The sequence below is a fragment of the Lonchura striata genome, chromosome 5 (genome assembly GCF_050655825.1).
Source record: "Lonchura striata isolate lonStrDom1 chromosome 5, ASM5065582v1, whole genome shotgun sequence".
In the NCBI taxonomy this organism is placed as follows: Eukaryota; Metazoa; Chordata; class Aves; order Passeriformes; family Estrildidae; genus Lonchura; species Lonchura striata.
The window spans coordinates 24708392-24728212 of NC_140707.1; the positions used below are offsets into that span (position 1 = coordinate 24708392).

Below are 19821 nucleotides of genomic sequence, written 5' to 3' on the forward strand. Positions count from 1 at the left end.
CATTCCCACTGAGATTATTCCCGGGCTTTAAAGCTCACCCTGTGCTTGTACAGTTTTTTGAACTAGGACCAGAGCACTTGGTATCTTCGAGGACTTGAACCCTTTAGTCTTAGGAGCTGGACCTGGAAGAGTTCAAGCATACGAGTTTTCTACCTTGGTCAATAACTCTGAATTTCACTCTAAAGATGTGAATCACACAGAAATTTCAAGTTCAGATTTTGACACCCCAAAATAAATATATAAATAAATACATACATACATACTCCCCTCTACGTTGAGACAAAGAACCAAAACCCATCAACTCCTCTGTCTGAGAAAACACATGTTCTGCCCAGTTCAGTTGTAAGAATCAATGCTGGAAATAAATGCCAGCTCTCTAATTCATCATTGCTATTTATTTTAATACAAAAATGGTGAGAAGAGGCAAACAGCTCTTCACACTTTTGATCGTAGCCATTATGTCTACTACACCAGACAACAGGCAGCCTGTGGCCGTCAATGGCTTCTGGCAAATGAGAATCTCTTTACCCAGCAATTGCCTTCACCACAACTCTGGAATTCACCACGAGGAGAGGGAGGCCCAAGCGTGACACTGAGTATGCTTTTGGACAAGCAAAATACCAGGAGAGCAAAATGCAAATAAATTAATTTTGCACATCAAACAAATCATGGCTAATATTAAACAGCCTTTTATCTGCATGCAAAAGGGGTTGTTTGTTTAATGTTCTGCCTTTTTTTTATTTATTTCAGGGCCCTATTCATTGCAAAACAACAACAAAAAAACAGCTCTGAAATTAAAAAAAAAAAATAAACACAAATAAATTCATTTTATTGGAATCTGAACTTTAAAAAAGCTTTGTAAGATCCTGACACATTAATCAAGTGAGTACTTGCATGTAGCAACTTAGAGGGAATAGAATGAACCACATGCACCTTTATGTCAGAAACAAAATTTGAAACAAATTGTGGAAGGCTATTTTGTGCAGTGGCTGCTGTGCCTCATTTGGACAACTGTATTACACTGTGGCATAGAAATGAACATGCATAACCAGTCATAGAGTGATCCTAAAATAATCAGACAGTCGGCTGCCACGATCTAGCAGCTTTAACTAGATGGAACATTGCTGTGGGGATCCATTTGCTGGTCCCCAGCATTCACCAAGAAAAAGCATTAACATGCACCATAGCATTTTTTAATATGCTTAAGAATTCCAATGAAGCCACAGTAATGAACAATCCTGCTAACCCTGGGCACCTGAGAATAAACATTGAAGATATATGGATCCTTCTCTAGAAGTTCCAGTGGCTCAGTGTCTTTTGTGATAAAGCATCACATTTCTTCTGTTTTTTTGAGCTGGCTCCCTGTTTGTTACCTGTGTCTCCATGGGCCCAGCCCAACATACCACACACAGCTGGAAGGCTGCAGGCCATGGTCCAGCTCTTCTAAAAGAACTGTATGCCACAGGAAGTCCAAAAAAACTTCTTGCTGAAAGTACAAGAACTGCACTATTTTCCAGAAAGCTGAGAATATAGAAAAACCCTTTTCCTTTTACATAACACAATATTCACAGTTCTGGAGGTTGTACATCCCAGTTATCAACAGCTGTTCAATCATTACACCCCCTCTAACCTCAATTAATATCCCGTTTGATTGTGAGTGACAAAAGTGCTGATTTTGATATCTCATCCTCAGTTCTTGGAAAGTTCTTGGAAGAGCCTAAGCGAAGGAGAATAAAGTAATTAGGTATGCCTTGAAAGGCTGCAACCACTAATGCTTATTTGCCCCCACACATCCTAGGGTTTTTTCCTGTCTGTCTGTTTCTCATCCTATCCCCTTTCTTCCTTTGGTTTCCTCTCAGTCAAGTATTCTCCTTCCCTTTCTATCCCCAGAAACTACTTCAGATTCTAAAGTATCTATTTAATTTCTGCTTTGCTTTTAGCTAGTCTCAAAACTTCATCACGAACAAGATCAAAAGGATATAAAAAAAAATCTCATTTCTCATCCAACACTCAGACCACAAACGGGTGTGCAAATGTATTTGGATTACTAATTTACACTGACGGTCTAGAATCTATTAATCCTTTCAAAAATATTTGCTATCAACCAGCTATCAGAATGATCAGTAAAGCACAAAAATGTTTACGATTCATGCTAACCATTCACAGACTGATCATATAAATAATATTTATGTACACTTCTAAAAAATACTGATATGACCAAACCGATCCACACAAACCTTTCCCAGAAACCTACATTTTCTCAGACAGCAAGGACAGATAACTTGTGTCTCAAAGAACTGGATGTGAATAACTTGATGAGCAACAGAAAATTAATACAGAGTTCACTCTTGAATACCATAAGCACTAAAGGGACTTCTTCAACAACTGCATGTTATCTTCTTCAGAAGAGAGCATTACACCACCTATATAGAGAAGTTTTTTAAAATCAACATATATCAAGCTATATCCAAATCCTACGTGACTACAGAAAATCTCTATGCATGTTCAACAGCAATACAAGAATTACAGTTGCTATTCAGTTCAATTATATATGCATTCACTCACTCTTCCCTCCCATCTTTGTCCTTTCATAGTCCTTCCCCTCCTCTTCCTCCCCCTTTGTTTTTTCATCCCTCCTTTTCTCCCACACACTTTCAAGAAGGCCCAATTCAGCACAGTGTGGCATCAGCAGAGACCAGCAGCAGCTGCCGCTCCAGCTACAACAGCGAGCGGGTTTAAAAAAAACCCAAGGGACCGCTTTAAAATTTGGGAGAGCTGTTTAAACTGAATATGTAAGAACTCTGCTGAGGATTTGGACTTCAGCTGCACTCAATAGGGGTGCTTCATTACCTACTTGTGGGAATGTCACTTGTCTGTGGTGAGGTCACAGCCTCCTGGTGGTAAATTCCGTATGTGCCGTTCAGCCCGGTCAGCTGAAAACAAAATAGCAGGTGCCACCCTGATTTGCATCCAGTTGCTATTGATACTAAAGGGACAATATGTGAAAGACAGGAAGTATCATGTGGGAGCCACGCTTCACCAGTGTGAGGGGAAACGAGCCTCCTTCTTTATCTAATCATCCCAAGCAGAATTACTGAAATAGAAAAGTCTTCCAGAGCAGGAACACGGCAATCAAAACCAGTTTGGGGATGGTTTTGACTCTTACTGGTTTATTGGTTATCCTAGGCATTTCTGCGCCACTTTGATTGGGGTGGAGGGTGGGATTCCTCAAAAGTAAAAAGAACAATAGCTTAAACCTTGATGTTTGCACTTCTAATGTAAATCACTCATACAAAGAATTCAGCAAGAATTTCCTCCTGCTCCTTTTGGGTTTGGTTATGTTACACTCATATTGTGAAAAATTGATTCAACCTGTCCAAGGGAAGACTTCACAAATTAATAAGTCCAGCTAATTCTCAGTAATAACTCTAGGTACATTTTACTTTCTCATACACATTTTCTCTTTCCCCGAAAAGACTGTACAACATTCACAGCATTCAAAGTCTTTCACTCTTACACCATTGTTATGAGTTTTTGTTTGTAATTTGATCCCATTCAATCACAGAGTGTTTTGCAATGGTGTTTTCAAATCAACCTTTAGTAGGCACACCCATGCAGCCCGTAAAACACACGGCAGCATGGCTGCAGTAAAATACACACTGGTGTAGCTGCACTGCCACTGCTAATCAGAGCTTAAACATCATAGATTGAACCCTTCTTGTCTGGAGGGAGTAGAGAAGTTAAAAATAATGAGAATTTTCACTGACTGAAGATAAACATGAAGCAGGAGAAAAGACTGTGTAGACCAACAAGGAAAGAAAAGCCTTTTGGCTTTCACCAAAGGTTGAGGGAAGATCTTTGAAGCAGGGAACAAGGCCCCACTGAACTGCTTGAATACACAGCAGATTTGGCTCCTTAAAGACCAGGCTGAGTATTGATGGTAAGCACATGAGAATGAGAACATGCTTTGTCTTACTTATTTTTCTGGAGCATTATGTCACAATACCTTTATTTCCTGGTCTCTTCTGTTTGACGTTTTCCCATCTCACTACTCTTCTCTAAACTGACACCTCACAGTCTGTGTGGCCATCATCCCATCCCAACACCAATCTACTCTCTTCTAGCTCATGAAATCAAGGTGAAAAGCCAGTTCTAACTTGCTTTGAAATAAATGAAGATTCCATTATTGCTTCCAAAGAGAAACACCATGGGCACCATAATTTCCATGTCCAAAAGACATGGAAGAGAACTCCATTAAGAGAACTAGGGCCTATAAAAAGTTAACCAGAAAGCATGAACGGATTTTCCCAGAATTCAATTTAGACCTTTTGATCAAGCAATGAGAGTAGATACAGACAGCAGAATGCAAGAATGTATGCTTGTAAACCAGAGGTGAATACTTAATTTCACTCATAGAGACTACCATAACAAAATCACTATTCAATAGTGATTGTGTTTCAATATGTTGAAACAACTTCTTAGAGACATAAAAAAATGCCTTGTGCACATCTACATATATTTTCACTAAAGGTTGAATAAAGTATATTCCCACTGTGGTGGTCTACATGAATCCCTTAGCAGAAGAAAAACACAAAAGGACCTGCAAGAAGATAAGCTGCCCTCAGCAGATCAGGTATGAATGAAAAAAAAAAAAAAAAAAAAAAAACACATAGCCACAGCCCCCACAATTACAGGAAGCCAGCAAGCCAGACCACATGCTGAAAAATGTACTGCACCAGAAGACTTGCTGGAAGATAGATATGGTGGGACAGTTGGTCTAGCATGTAGTTTATATGAGGTGAATTCCTGCTAATATCACCCTAAAGCCATAAAAAACATCATGTAAGCAAACCTGATTCCACCCTGATTGACACAAAATTATCCTCTAGAGTTAATCCAATGCAGAAAGGGCCTTGACACACAACTCCACAGAGTCACAAAAAGTTCTTTCCATTGAACCCAGAAGGAGCTGCATCCTGGCCTAAGGAATGTGATCATGGCTAGAGCAAAAAGGCATCCTCCTGCTTAAGTAAACAGTTACACTGGCTTATACCAGCTGAGAATCTGTCAAATACCAAATTATATCAAAAATATTCCTCTGAAATAGTTCAACATTCAAATTCCATATATATCAAATCCTTCAAAATGTTCATTCTAATAACAATGAGCCAGTCAGACTGGCTTATATGACACTGCTTTTCTCCAGAAAGCTCCCAAAATCTGAGTCCTCATCTAGCTCCATCTATTACTTCAACAGCTGGATTTGGTCCTTCTGAGGCAAAATGCTGTGAGTGCCCTTAGCACAACTTAGCATAACCACACTGAGGAAAAGAAGTGAGGATTCTCTGAGCCAGTTAAAACTGTAAGAATGTAGATGGACAACTCCATCCTATCTTAGCTGGAATTAAGCCATGACACTGAGGTTAACCCCCCCACTAGTGCAAAAATACCATTGGTTTTCACTAACCACAAATGGTCAGGAGCTTGGTGGAAAGAACCCATCCACAGCAATCTCCCAGATGTTAGAAGCAGCAGAACAGCAGCAGAAAGGGTGGGATTCCAACTCATGGACACATCCATGAATCACCTAAAACTGGACAAAGCAAAGCAAGACTGCAGGATTGCTGCAACACAATCACGGTGCAGGCATCCGTTTAAAGCACAAAGACTTCCTAAAAGCTTCACCTCTGGAGCATTTAATGGACAGAGCCTCTGTGGAACGAGCATCTCTGAGTAATGAGGAAACTCACAGAGCTCTCTGCCTCCTCCGCACTGGGACACTGACCAACACGGTTGATGAAGTAAACAATTCAACAGCAGCCCTTCCTGAACAGCTCAGGGTGATGCACTCAGGAATTAAAGTCACATTTATTCCAGAAAAGAGTTTCCAGACAGGGAGAACCCTGCAGTATTTTATGTCAATTTTCCCACAATGGCAGGTCCTTGGAGTAATATATAAATTCTCCTTATGCTGTGTAACAGTTAGTTGGAATTAGTAAACACATATTGTTTCATTAAATATATTATGTTCCAGCACATGCATTTAATTTGCCATAAAGTATGGTATGTAGGAAATCACACCATTTGCAATAAATCTGAAAAGATATTAGCATTTTTGTTCCTAATACAAGATATTTTATGCAAGTTGTAAAATTTCAGTGGTATATGGAAGGGGTCTTAGTGAAATACACAAAAAAATATGACTATAAACAAGCCATCATTCTGGTAAGAGGAAATACAAACAACCAGAATAAAAATAGTTGATGCACAAAAGCCATAATGAGGGGGTTGCTCAAAAAATAACTTCTACTTTGAATGGTTTGGATGAAATACAAATTATCCACAGAAAAGTGTGGACTGGCATAAATGTTTGTACAAAATTATAAGTATATTTCTAGAAGTATGCAAGAGGCAACCGCCTGCATGCTGCACAAGGTCCCAACAACGCTCTGCGTAAGTGCTAGTGCACAGAGTCCAAACCACTGCATTTTAATTACTATGCAGCCTCAGATATATTGCCTTTGATATGGAAATGTTCTTGTTCTCTCATCTTCACATACGGTCTCATGCACAGAAATCTTTATCTGATTCATAAAAAATAAACTAGAATCCAATCTCAACACCTGACCTCAGTGCTTAGAAGTTTTTTACTAAGCATGGTGTCACTATAAAAAGAATGGGTAATATTGGTGTAAAGTTAGATATTTGGAGCAATGATATGAAGGATTTGCAGTTAGGAATCAAATCAATACTGCACCTCTGAGGTTTTAGAGTTTCCTATTGCCTTATGTCAGTCTACCAGTGACTGGAGACACAATTGACTACACCTTTCTGTATAGCTCAAGAAGAAAGAAAAAATATTTAAATGACATCCTGTCTTGCCAGCGATGGAAGAGATGCAACTCAGCCACTTGCTGTATGGAATAGGTTCTGAAATCTAATAAATCACTAACATCAAACTTTTCACCTTTTTCTTTTTTTTCCTAAATTCAGATGTTACATACATTCTTGAGCATATTTTAAAGGTATGCACTACAAAGTTTGCAGAAGAAGAAGCAAAACATGTCCCAAGCTTTACTTCAACAAACAGGTAAAATAAACACAAAAGTACTTGAAATACAAACCCAGTACTTTCCTGTGTCTTATATTAATATGCTGTCCATAAGAAGGCTAAAAGCTTTGCTTTGACAAATTCTACTAGTCACTCAGAAAACAACATTAAATATTCAGACCTATTTAGGTAATTCTCCTAGCTCTATAGAATTACATTCCCTTTTCCTAAAGAATATGATCTGTGTAAGCTCCCTATGGATGATAATGGCCCATCTGTAAATCATTTTGTTGCAGGTTATCTGTTTTTTATCACTGCTAGTACCTGTCTGTCCCTGATATGATACCCTTAAACACATTAACTTGATGGAATGTTTTGCCTGACTTCAAAAAAACAGCCATTGATCCATTCCGCACTACAAATGAGTTACTCTGATTAACCTAGTTTAACAATATACCACATTTTATCGTACTCTTTCCAATTCACAAGATTCAAGAAATATTTGATTGAACTAATTTCCAAGCAATGATTTTCAGACTTGGGACTCTGTTTTTTTTTTTCTCCTTAATTTAAGAAGACAAAACAGTAAACATAAAACTGATATGACTATTTTAAAATATACAAGAGAAGGAGAGAAATGTCTGTGTACTGATTCTTGTTTCTTTAAGAGAAAATCCATTTTTCAGGCTCCTGTTGTACTAATTGAAAGAGAATTATTTAAAACTTCACTGAATACTTGAATATACGATGGGTATCTGTAGCAGTTTCACGAGTTCCAAAGAACTCTAGACTTTCTGAAAGACAGTAAACTAAAAATTGGCAGGAAATCTCTTACAATGATGTCACAAATATTTGTTGTTGCCACAGAATACTGTTTTAAAAGAACACCTACTTCTGTGCTGAAAAGGCTTTGGGACCATGCAATTATCCAGTTTTATCACTGTAGAAATCGGCTGCTTTCCAGCAAATATGTCTATCAGATCTCTCTCTTCTGTGCAGAACTACATCTAAATAAATAGGCACGTATTTCAGACAGACATCACACCAGTCCAGTACACAACTTTATCAGCGATAGGATTTTACGGCGTTTTGTTTTTTTCATAATGTGATGTAAAGGCCTGCAATGACACATGTACAGATACATACTGTGGGAGAATCATTGTCTAAAAAACTCCAAATGGCTCATACAAAAGAGAAGAAAATTCAGTTTCTGCGGTTTGGTAATAAGCCCCCTAAAAGTTCCCATTCTTGCTGTTCTACCTGAGGAAAAATAGAAAGTTGTGTAAATAAAAATTACACAAAAAGCCACCGGAAGAAATGAACAAAAATCTGCTTGCTAGAATACAAACCCGAAACATGCACCTCTGTGTGTTTTGTTGCTGCTTGATGAGTGAGCTCTGTGTGAGCCACCAAGCCCTTCACACAGCAGCACTTCTCTCCCGGCTTCTGACACCACGCAGGGATGTCTCAAGGCCCTGCCTCTGTGCTTTACTGCACAACTGAAATGTTTTAAGAATATGCCGCTGTATCGCTGCAGTTGACATCGTTCACACATACACAAACACCCCTATTTACACAACTTTGGAAAACTTTAGCCATTATACGCAAGGTCTGCCAAACGAGCCCACTGATTTCTGAAGTGGCACTGTGGAAAAAAGGAAATATACAACATCCCATTGTATGGGATGGAAAGCCAAGTGCATCCTGGCTTCTCTTTCCAAAGTAATTTTTGTTCTGGGAGGTAAATTAATTAATTAAATAATTGACTGAAGCCTTTGGAGTGTGATCTGTACACTTCCAAGGGGGAAATCTACCCAAGGGATTGATAGGTATGCTTCCTGAAGTGTTATCTCCCAAGGTGATAGGAGTGCTTAGCAGATAAAAGAGGACTAAAGGAACTTTCTAATGCCAACTGAGGAAAAAAATGTATTTGTTATTGCTATCATCATGCAAAGCTCTGACCTTTATTGCCACAAGATATTTTAAGGCCTCCAAGAACTGCAGGGATATGTGGATACTTTGGACTAAAAATACAATCAAAGATGCAAAAAATATGTCCAAAGAGATTTTTTTTTTTTTTTTTGCTGTTGAGCAGAAGAAGTTCGGCAGGAAATGACCGCGAACAGTTGTTGGCCACATATTAAAAACCACTGGCGAGGGAACAAGCACTGGCAGTTCCCACTTGTCAACAAAACCAAGCTGACAAGTGAAGGCGACTAACTTGGGACATCCGCTATTATTTTCTACAAGTATTTTCTACTGCTAAGGCACTTGTGGCCTTACCAGTGAAACTGATGGGCTCCACTTTGTTTCTCTTGTCGCTTTCCCCGGTGCATAAACGCAAAAAAAAAAAAAAAAAAAAAAAAAAAGGAAGAAAAGCAGCAGTTACATAAGTTGAGCGGAGAGTCGGGAACGTGCAGGGAGAGACAGCCATCTGTCTCGCTCCCTTTATGCTGTGTTATACACATGGCACTGGCTTGCACCCTGCCATCTAGCCGAGAAGGAAGCCGAGGGAGCGCTGCGGCAGCCCAGTTCAGCCTCCCAGCAGAACCGAGACGGAGCAGGGAGCCGCAGGGAGGAGGGAGGAAATAATGCGTTTAGCAGAGGATGCGAGACTGCCGACCAAAGGGCCCCTTGCGCGCTCATCGCTGAATGAATTAAAGTTCCCGGCGAGGAGGCCGGGGGAAGCGGGGCGAGCGACACGAGTGTGGCAGGAGGGAAGGGGCCGGGGTCGCCAGCCCGCCGGGGCTCGGCGGGCACACCCGGCGGCAGAGGGGGCGCGGGCCGGGCGCGGCCGCTCCCGCCCCACGCGGCGCCGGGGCCGGCCCGCCCGGGGGTCGCTGCGGGGCCGGGCCGGGCCGGGCCGGGCCGTGCCCCGTCCCCGGCTGCGGGCGGCCGGCGCGGCCCGGGAAGCGGCCTGGAGAGCGGCGCTGGGAGCGATGCCCAGGGCTCACCTTCCCCTCCCCCCGGAGAAGAGCGCTTCAAAATGGTTTTGCAGGCGATGCTGGCCAGGCTGCGCTCGGTGCAGGGCTTCCAAGAGCAGTGCCTGGGTTGGTTTCCGTATATTCTTTGGCTTTTAATAGATAGCTGAGGGAAAAAAAGAAAGCATTATTGTTTTCTTTCTTTCCTTCTCTCATTGCCTATTCTAAATTTGACTCCAAAGTTTAAGCAGTTGAATTGGCTAATTCTGAATACAGTCTATTGAGAGACCAGACACAGCAGTATATCCCTGTATAGCAATAGATACAATGTGCTGAATTGGCAGTCTAATTATAAATGTGGCATTTGGACCTCCTTTCAGACCCAGTGCCACCTTACCTTATGAGGGAACTTCAACTACAGCAACTGTTCAAAACAAAATGCCATTACAGGATCAGCTTCACCCAACACTGGAACCAGCCAGGGGATTGTTTTACAAACAGCCTTTCTCACTTAACACAAGAATGTATTATAAGGAAAAGTTATGGATAGTGCAGAGTCTGAAGAAAACGCGTATGTAGTTTCTGCCAGGTGTCGAGCTACTTCAAACTGCAGCATACTCTAAATGACCTCATTATTTTCTTTTAAATGTACTCACTATAAATAATTATTCCTTAGTTTTACTAGAATGAGCTGCTAGGTACGCTTGCTGTTTATATTCCGAGCGTAGTGTGCATGTAACGTCATGAGCACAAAAACCCACGAAATATCCTGGCTCAAAACAAAAACCTGCAATAAGATCTTGCCAAAGAATCATGGGGTGCTGAAAAAAAGTTTTTAAAGGGTCCTTTCCAGGGAAATGTTCGTATTTAATGGCAGGTTACGAGCACATATCTCACATTCATTCTTATTATTTACTTTATGGTATTATAATGGCTTAATTAAATGAGTGGGCACAAGCACGTCAATAAAACAAGTCAAGTCAAGTCGAAGTCTCAAAACAGGTTTCAAAATTGCTCCATTACACGAATACAGAAAGGGAAATTCGTTAATTTTTGGACTTCAAACTCTGTTTGAGGACTAGGTAGAACTGTTCTCCTGTCCTCACGATCAGCACTGAAGATGGAAATGGCAAAAAAATGTTAAAGTGAGGGCAAAAGAAAGCAGCAGGAACAAAGTGCCGCTCGTGTGCCGAAGGCTATTTAAATTTGCTTAATAAACATATACCTTATCTACGAACAGCAGGCGAAGATATATTACTTTATCACAGAAAGTTTCACCTCTCTGTTTTTGGGAAACACCCCTAGGACAGCACTAATCTGCCGCCCCCAGGCTCCCACCGGGCTGCCTTTCCCTGCGGCCCCCCTTCCCCCCAGCCCGGCCACTCAGACGCAGCACTAATTGTCCTTTCACGGTGCCACTTTCACTCCTTCCCGTCCTTTCGCACGTAACAAACCCGCAGCACACCGCACGGCCAGCCGGCCCGCAGGCAGCGGAGGCAGCGCCCGGGCGGACGGGCGGGAGCCCGGCAGTGACCCCGGGCCCCGCCGCACGGCTCGGGCCGCCGGCCCGGGGACGCGCTGCGGCGGCTCGGCCGGCGCTGCACGCCTGGAAGTACCTGCTCGCATCGCGCCTGGCTGCTCTCCCCGTCCCCTGCCTACACCCAGCCGCGACCCCGCCGCCGCTACACGCGTGCATGCATTACACGAGCGGGCAGCGCCGGTGCCCGCTCCTCCCCGGAGCAGGGCAAGCCGCAGAGGCGCTCTCATTAGCTCCCACTGATGATTCCTTTCAGGATCATGAATGGAACAATTGTCAAAAACTGCGGGAAAAAAAAACAAGCCCCGAGACTATTATATACAGACACAGCCTTGTGTGCGCGCATGTGACAGTTGCAGGCAACCCAGATTTGGCCATAAACTCTTCAGCGTTATCCGAGATAAACCATCAAATTGCGTGTACGGTAAAAAGAGGCTTCTTATCCCAAATCCAAAAAAATAAAGAGCTTCCAAGGTAGTGAAACCCAGGGAAAGAACAAGCTCTCCACAAGACACACCTTGTCTCACTCGTATCCTGCAGCACCGCCTGCAAACAGCTGCGCTAGCTTGTTGCAACTGCCACTATTTTATTTTAAAAGAAGAATAACAGTAATAATAGTAAGTGAAATACTTCCTGAAAACTTACTTTGCATTTAGTTTAGGCACTATTCTTTTTTTCAGCTCGCAAAGGAAGCCGTTTTGTCCAGGTTAGGTATTGTCTACTTATGGATCAGCCTCTGGCTAAGGGTTTATTTTAATTTATGGCTTATGCATTCTTTTAAGGTCGATTTGCATGACCTCCGGCAAAGAGCTAAGGCAGCAAGAAATCCCAGGTCGACTGTTGCCACAAAGCGGCACGCATCTCCCCTTCCCCGGGTGTAAACAGAGCTCTCTGATGATGGACTGCCTTCTTCCCCCCTCCCTGTGTATCACGAATTAGGGCGCGATATCGATTTTAAAGTTTTCGGTATAACTTTATCCCGGGCTCTGCCGGGGGAGATAAGGCGGCGGCGGCTCCTGGGGACAGCGCCGCGCCGTGGCCGAGCGCGGCACGGCCGCCGCCGCTCCGCAGCTTTGTGTGCTCCCGCAGCCGTGCCCGGCCGGCTCCGAAGCGCTCACCCGCCTCAAACTTCGCGCAGAACCCGCAGGCACCGCTAAACTCCCCTCGCCTTTCTCCATCCCGCGTCTCTCGGGGTTACCCGCCAGGAGAAACCCACGCGGGCACTTCGGAGCAATGACAGCAGCGCTCCGCTCTCAAAGATTTATTTCGGATTTTATTTTTCCTCTCTTTCTCTCTTTCTCCCTCTCGTGTTAGCTCCTTACGTACAATATCTTCCCGCACCATGTGTTCGCCTGCCGTGGGTGATCTTAAAATACAACGCTGATCTGTCACTAGATTTTAAAATAAACTCTACTCGGAAAGGATGAGAAAGTGTTGTGATTTCAAGGTACTGGGGTCCCTTAACGTCTCGGAAACCTCGGGATTCAAACAACCCCGGAAACTCGCACGGGGACGAGACTATAACTACTTTTCCCTAAAGAGAAGGGAGGGAAAAAAAAATTAAAAAAAAGAAGAAGAAGAAGAAAAAAGAAACACAACACCCTCGTGATATCAAAGTAAATAATCGTGCAGGGGGAGGCGGGGGAAGGGGTGAATTTAGCAATGTTAAAAGCTAAACAACAGATCTATCTCCGGACGCTGCTGCTTCACTCAATTGCAACTAATAACCCATTAAAGACAGCGCAGGGGAAACTGAATTCTCTCCTGCAAAGCGACATAAATCCAGCGAAAACCCATTAAACCGCCGCCACCGCCACCAAGCCACGCAGCACTACACACCACAGCAAACAACAGGTATACAACACAATAGGGCTGGTTTTCCTGGTTACCTCCTCGGGATCCAGTGTGGCACAAAGCACTGGGAGAGCCTCCTTTTTTTTTTTTTGCAACGCGCTTCGGTAATTTTCATTAAAAAAAAAATTAAAAATAAAAAAGAGGGAAGGAGGTGAAGGGGGGGAGGGAGGGGAGAGGAATAAATGGGTAGTAATTCGGTAAAATAAAATAAAATAAATGAACTAGAGTCTGCTGGTGTTTCTCCGGGCCATGGATGTGCAGGATCCCGATCGTTAGAAGTTTGCGGATGGGTTGCCTGGAGATTTGGTTACAATCAGGTTCATTTTTTTTTTTTTCCTCCTGAAACAAGTGAAGGCGATGGTTACTGCTGTCAATCTTGGCAATCAATGTGAGCGGCCATGTCGTAAGTATTCAAAGCATTTCCCGTCGTGCAACATCAGAAAGTGAGTGGCCAGGGCATTGATCTGAGGAAGGCAAAAGGAGGCAGGGCTCCCCCGCCCAGACAGCACAGGCAAGATGAGACAACACAGGGAGAGAGAGGAGGGAGAGGGGAAGGGAGGGAGAGACACACACACAGAGAGAGAGAGAGAGAGGCTGGGAGCGAGCGGGGAGAGCAACAACTGCGGAGAAAGTGAGCACAAAACAGAAAGTGAAATCGGCGCGGGCTGCCAGCCGCATCCCCGCGCAGCTATCACCACTCACAGGGCCATTAGACACATGAAACCCTACACCGCTCCGCTCCCGCTAATGACCACTGATTGCCCGGAGTGGTGAGGAAAGGTACTAGAAAGTTACCGGGGAGGGGGTGCGAGGGCGGGGCGGGGGCCGGAAAAGGAGGAGGGGGAGCGGGGGGGTCCCGGGGGAGCCGGTTCGCGGGGCCGGGGCGGCGCGGGGGGAGCCGAGTCACACGGGGCCGGCCCGCCCTCCGCCCGCCCTCCGCCCGGGGACGCACACGCCGGGAGAGTCCCGCCGGCTCCCGGGATACAGCAGGGAAATAAAACCACCCGGGAAAAGGAGGAGAGGGAAAAAAATAAAATAAAAAAGCTGGAGGAAGACGATGTGCGGGAGGAGGGAAGGGCTGGCGGCGTGGGGAGGGAGCGGGGACGACGAGAGGGAAGCACTCAGCAAGCGCTTAGTGACAGCTGATAAATGGGTCTCCGAAGAGCCCGATCCGGCAGCACGGCCGGGAGGGGGGAAAAAATTTAAAAAATTAATAAAAAAAATTAAACAGGCGGGTGGGGGTGGTGGGGGGGTCGCGGGGGGCAGATGAAATAGAAAGTATAAATTACACCAGAGATGGGAGTCCAGCTACAGGGACCTGGGGGAGAGAAGGCACTCAGAGCCCACAAACTATTTAGTGATGGATTCAGCAGAAAGGTGAAAAGTGAGTGCAGTGAAAAGGGAAAGACAGGTATGGCCGCAGAGGAAAAACTGATTTAGGACGGACTTGAGCTGAAGTTGGGATTCTCGTGGCGACGACGAGAAATTTTAGCAGCGGCAATATATAAATATCCCTCTCTCTGCCTACCAAAAGGCAACAGATAAGGACTGGAATATCAGCTTGAATACCAATTTAGGAACTCACGCTCTCTTGGAAGTGCTAATTGGGGATTGGGGGGGGGGGGGGGGGGAAGATCTGGGAGAAAGAAGGGGAAAAACTATAAGGAGCTGAGGAGAAAATCAACCAGTGGCAGAGTACTGCAAACCCAGGAAAGTCTCCCTGCTGTATTTTTGCATTCCAAAGGTAAACATAAAAGAGTCTTTCAAACTGTCAGGGGCCCGCAGATCAGGTGGGCAAACAGCGCTGCAGAGAGAACGTCTCCCTCTTTTGATATTATTCACACCTAGGCTAAACTGTTGTTAAGATGGGAGTGCGGAAAGCAACCTCAAGCCCACAAAATGAGAGAGAGAAGTTGTTGATTCATCTCTGTATTTTTGGCACTTTCTCCCCATTTTCCAGAAGGCGCCTGGAACAGTTAGTAACAGACAAACTTTTTAATTTTAAAATAGCTTCATAACTTATAGAGGCCAAAAAGACGAGGAGAGAGCCTGATTTCACTTTCCTTCTCTCTCAAGTAGAAATTTGCAGACTAGGTTAGACCCAGAAGCACACTCAGCCCCACTGCGAATGAAGCTGGCTTCAGCAGGACGTGATGAAAATTGAACATTAACGCGGTGGCACAGGACAGATATGACCTGGCTCTGATTCATTTTGTTAACAAGCTGTAAAACTCGACACACTGCTGGAGGCATGCACGTTGCATCCTCTGCCTTTGCTATCCGAGGTGCTATCGCCCCTCTCGAGCCGAGTTCAGGGAAAAGGAGTTGTAAGTTAGACCCTCTTGGAACAGTGGACCTGTTTTATACAACATTTTTGGCAATTCCACTACAATAAAAGGAGTAACCAAGTCCTATTCGGCAAGAAGCAAGCACCTTGAAATAGAACTTTATAATTATCTAGTAAAGCTTTATCATCAAATTCGCTGATGAGGGCATAGTAGCTAATTTCCATGCATTCTTTCAATTTTAATAGCAGACACTTAAAAAGTGGAATTCAGAGATGAGGGCAAATTGTATGATTGCAAATACTGAGTTTGTATTCACCTGCATTCGGCTAATTCAAAGTATGCACCTTGCTGCAGTTACCCGGTGTATGGAATTAACGACAGTAAATAGCTGCCTTTCGAGATATTATTCTGTCATTTTTAATCTTTAATTATGAGAATTCCCGCGATTGGCCACTAACGCTTTCCTTGTAACACATTTAAACCTGCTGCAAGTAAAGGAAATACCTTGACTTTTTGCACAACTAGCGTAGCTTTGGCACGCAAAAAGATTTTTTAAAAATTAAAATGAGCTACGTAAGAGAAGAGATGTAAATCAGAATACAAAGACGAATAGACTGCCTCAGTCTGCAACTCTAGTAATTTGTTGCTGGAAGTTTTTTTCTTCCAAGAAACAGAAATGTAAAAAACAACTCAAGCACACCTCAAACGTAGTTCCTTATTAAACAAGAAGCGGGAATGGGACAAGAGATAATTAAGGCATTAGATACATCTAACTGCCCACCTAGCTCCAAATCGGGGGAGCATCCCGCTGCACTCCAGCGCAGAAATTCCAGCGCAGGGAATGACACTGGGCTGGGGCAGGACACGGCAGGGATGCGGCCAGGAACGCTCTCCAGCTTGTTGCTTCCCCTGTGTGATCAATTAAGTTACAGATGCAACTCACAGCGCCCGAGAGCGGCAACTTCTCGGCGGCAGGAAAAGAGGATTCCTTGGGCATTGTATGCAAATGTGAGTGAGTGTGTGTGTGTGTGTGTGCGCGCTGCACGGGGATAATTGTGATTCCCTCTTTGTTTGCATAAGTGAACACCCGCCGTGCGGATCCGTATACACGTGCCGAGAAACAAGAAAACGCTTCCACTTGGAGCCCTACCCCACGTTTAGACAGCGCCTTTGGAATTACTGCCCTTGCTTTGGCTTCATGAGGGCTAAAGGCAGGCAGATGTTAAGGAGGGATGCCGACCTGCTGGGGGTGCCTGCGCAGGGAAGGGACCGCAGGCGCTCACATCAGGTCGGGGCACTTACCTGTGCACAGCTGTCATGGCATTTTGCGCCGTGTGTCCCACCAAATGCGGTAAAGTAAAGCAACATTCAACAAGCGAGGCAACCTGTCTGTGCGCCAAGTTGTACGTACCGCATCTTTAACCTGAGCAGCAAACCTGCAACTCCTGGAGAGTTGGCGGAACAGTCTCAGAAGTTTTGGATTCAAAGGGCAAGAAATTTCACTTTAAAAGTCATTCACCCACTACTATACTGCCCTCTCACCCCAGTTAATGCCGGACAATTAAGAGGCACGTTTATAAATTCCCTCTGCGGACACTGTCCGACAATGAAGGCTTGTTATAGGCTTGCTAAAGATGTTCAGAGAAACTTTTGCGAAATAATCAACAGCATCTGAGAGAAAGCTAAAGGAAAAGAAGTTAGAGCCTGATAATCCAATTGGGAAAAAGTTTTGTTAGGCTGGATAGAAGTAAATTACTGCACGTTTCTTCAAAAGCAAACCCATCAGCTGATACGAGTTCCCCTAGAACAAGAACCTCTGGCGAACTCCTCCAAATTTAGGGGACGTTTGCATTTTGTAACACTCAAAGCTAAAGATCTGCCTGAAAACAAAAACTCTGAATTCTTTACAGAGTCATCTGCCAACAAAATGTATTGTCTTGGCAGAAAAAGGATCAAGGAGATTTAAATTTCATTTTAAACTGTGCATCATCTTGATAGCGAAGGAAAAAGCCGCAGCAACAATCTCCCCGCTCCACGCCCCCGTCGTTCAAAAAAAAAAAAAAAAAAAAAAAAAAAAAAAAAAAGGAAAGGGGGGGGGTGAAGAGAGAACTGGAAAAACCACATAAACTTTTACAAAGAAAATAAAAGCAAGTTCGACATGAAAACCCCTTCCTGTCTCGGAAAGTTCATTTTAAAGGTCCCTTCTGTAAATCTAAAGTGCAAACACCAGGCTAAGGTAGTGAGTGGCTGGAATTTGCATGCTGATAAGAGAAGGCTGTTGTACTTACAGTGACAGAGGGCAGGCTGCGGAAGAAAAGCTGTTTGTGTTAGCCTGAGAGTCACCCAGGGCTGCAATGAGAGGAGAAGAGAGGAGTGGGAGTGCCAAGCTGGATACACCTTCACCGCATCTCATCACATCTGCCAGCCTCTCTCTCCCTCTCTCTTTCATTTCCACATTCCCTTTGTTCCTGAAAAAAAAATCTACACGTCACATCAGTCCCCAGATGCAGTCTACACCAAAGAAAAAAAAAAATGAATAATTCAATCAAACTGTGCATAGTCTCTAAGGCAATAAATCTATTGCACTTAAAGAAACGAAGGGTAATTACCGCTATAGAATTAGAATAAGGCCAGAGCGCCAGGGATCCCAGGGTCTGTAAACTCCACGGTCAAATAAAGTTTCATTTATTTAATCCTTTGACAACCCCAATGTAAACTAAAGGGGAGGATCAGAACTTATTCCGGTTGGGTTTGAGAATGCTTGAAGTGAATGTTGTAAAAGGAGAGCGCCCGTGGTCTGTGACAAACACAATGCAAGGGAGTAGAAGTGTTTCACTGCATCACCTCCAGGGTCCGTTCCCCCCTCCCTAATGAAGAGCAGACCACACTCCCACCGGCTCCTGCTGCTCGCTGCAAGTGCAGCGGGGATCGCTGGCAGCCAGCAGCCGCCTTACCTGCTCCCGAGCGCCAGCACAGCCTGACAAAAACTCAGGGGAACCGGCAATTTTGTTCCACGCTCTGGCGGAGAGAAGCCTCGGGGGATTTGCACCGGCAAGGATTGCCTGGGAGCGGTGCCCCTGGCTCGCGGATGTGCGCGGGGCTGAGGCGGGGGACTGCCCGCCGGGGGCGGGGGGAGCCCGGCGGGAGCGGAGCCCGGCGGGGCGGGCGCGGCGGCGCTGCCGGAGCGCGGGGACGGACCGGCCGGGGCGGGAGGCAGGAGCCGCGCTGCTCCCGCTGCTGCCTCGCAGGCTGCTCCCTCGGCTCGGAGGTAAGATCACTCTACGTTGTGTTTGTCCCCCCACGGGTACCCCGGGCGCCAGGGGCGCGCTGCTGCGCTAACGAGGGCGGCGGCTCGGGGCTGCGGCTCAGCTCCTGGTGCCCGAACCGAGCCGGAGCTTAACGTCGGCATCTGCCGCTTTACGCTCTCCATCACATTCTTTGCAAACTTCTCCTGAGGGGCTGGGGGAGGAGTGAGACGGAGAGGGGGAGGGGGAAACTAACCCCAGGTGAGACCGCGCTCTTGAGATGCCGCAGACCCTCGCTCCGATGCCGCCGGGCTCTGCGCCGACCGGGGAGGCTGAAACACCTTCCGCCGGCGCGGAGCATCGCGCACCCCCCGTGCCTGCGCCGCCGTAGCAGCGGTTTGATTTATCCGAGACATTACCGGGACTGTTATTCCAGGGAAGGCAGAGCGGAGCGCGCTCCCGGCGCTGTCCATGTGCTTACCGCGCCACCGTGAGGCGGGCGCGGGCCCCGCACCGAGCGCCCGCCGCGCTCCCGGGGCAGCCGAGCGCGCCGCGGCCGCGGGGACCCCGCGCAGGGCGGACGGGGCACTCGGGGCTCCGCCGCGGGCAGCCCGCAGCGCCCGGGGCTCCGGGACAGCGCACGCCGCTGCCTCCCGCCCGCTCGCAGGGGCCGGAGAAAGACGGGGCGAATTTCAGGAGAATTGAGGAGATGGGAATACACAAAGCGAAAGCGCCGCACCGGTGTTTTCCTTAGCCCCCTGCCCCGAGACTTTCTCCCGCCTTCGCTTGTCTCGCCGTGGCCGGGCGCTCCTCGGAGGGCGAGTAGGGCAGAGCGCATCCCGGCCCGCTCCTCCCGCCGGCACCGCTCCCTGTAAATCCTCTCCGACCCCCCTGCTGGAAGGCAGCGTCCCCTCGGAGCGTGTGC

The 19821-nt window shown here is 45.7% G+C and overlaps 2 protein-coding genes across 10 annotated transcripts in view; one reads left to right on the forward strand and one right to left on the reverse strand.

Moving 5' to 3' along the window:
* SOX6 (SRY-box transcription factor 6) overlaps positions 1 to 18673 on the reverse strand; it is a 371335-nt gene extending 352662 nt beyond the window's left edge. For 2 of the 9 annotated variants that reach the window (XM_077784278.2, XM_021525597.4), the window contains exon 1: positions 13399 to 14108. The gene's annotated coding sequence lies outside the window, so the exon portion shown is untranslated. Of the gene's footprint in view, positions 1 to 11588; positions 11693 to 12154; positions 13374 to 13398; positions 14110 to 17939; positions 18120 to 18605 lie in introns of those variants that run through there. The other 7 variants (XM_021525593.4, XM_085581448.1, XM_085581444.1 and 4 more) reach the window with 7 other exon arrangements.
* LOC116183758 (uncharacterized) overlaps positions 16387 to 19821 on the forward strand; it is a 32544-nt gene continuing 29109 nt past the window's right edge. Inside the window, exons 1-3 of the mRNA XM_085582381.1 lie at positions 16387 to 16649; positions 16732 to 17002; positions 18470 to 18919. Of these exons, the coding sequence (XP_085438507.1) occupies positions 16387 to 16649; positions 16732 to 17002; positions 18470 to 18919 (984 nt within the window). The remainder of the gene's footprint in view (positions 16650 to 16731; positions 17003 to 18469; positions 18920 to 19821) is intronic.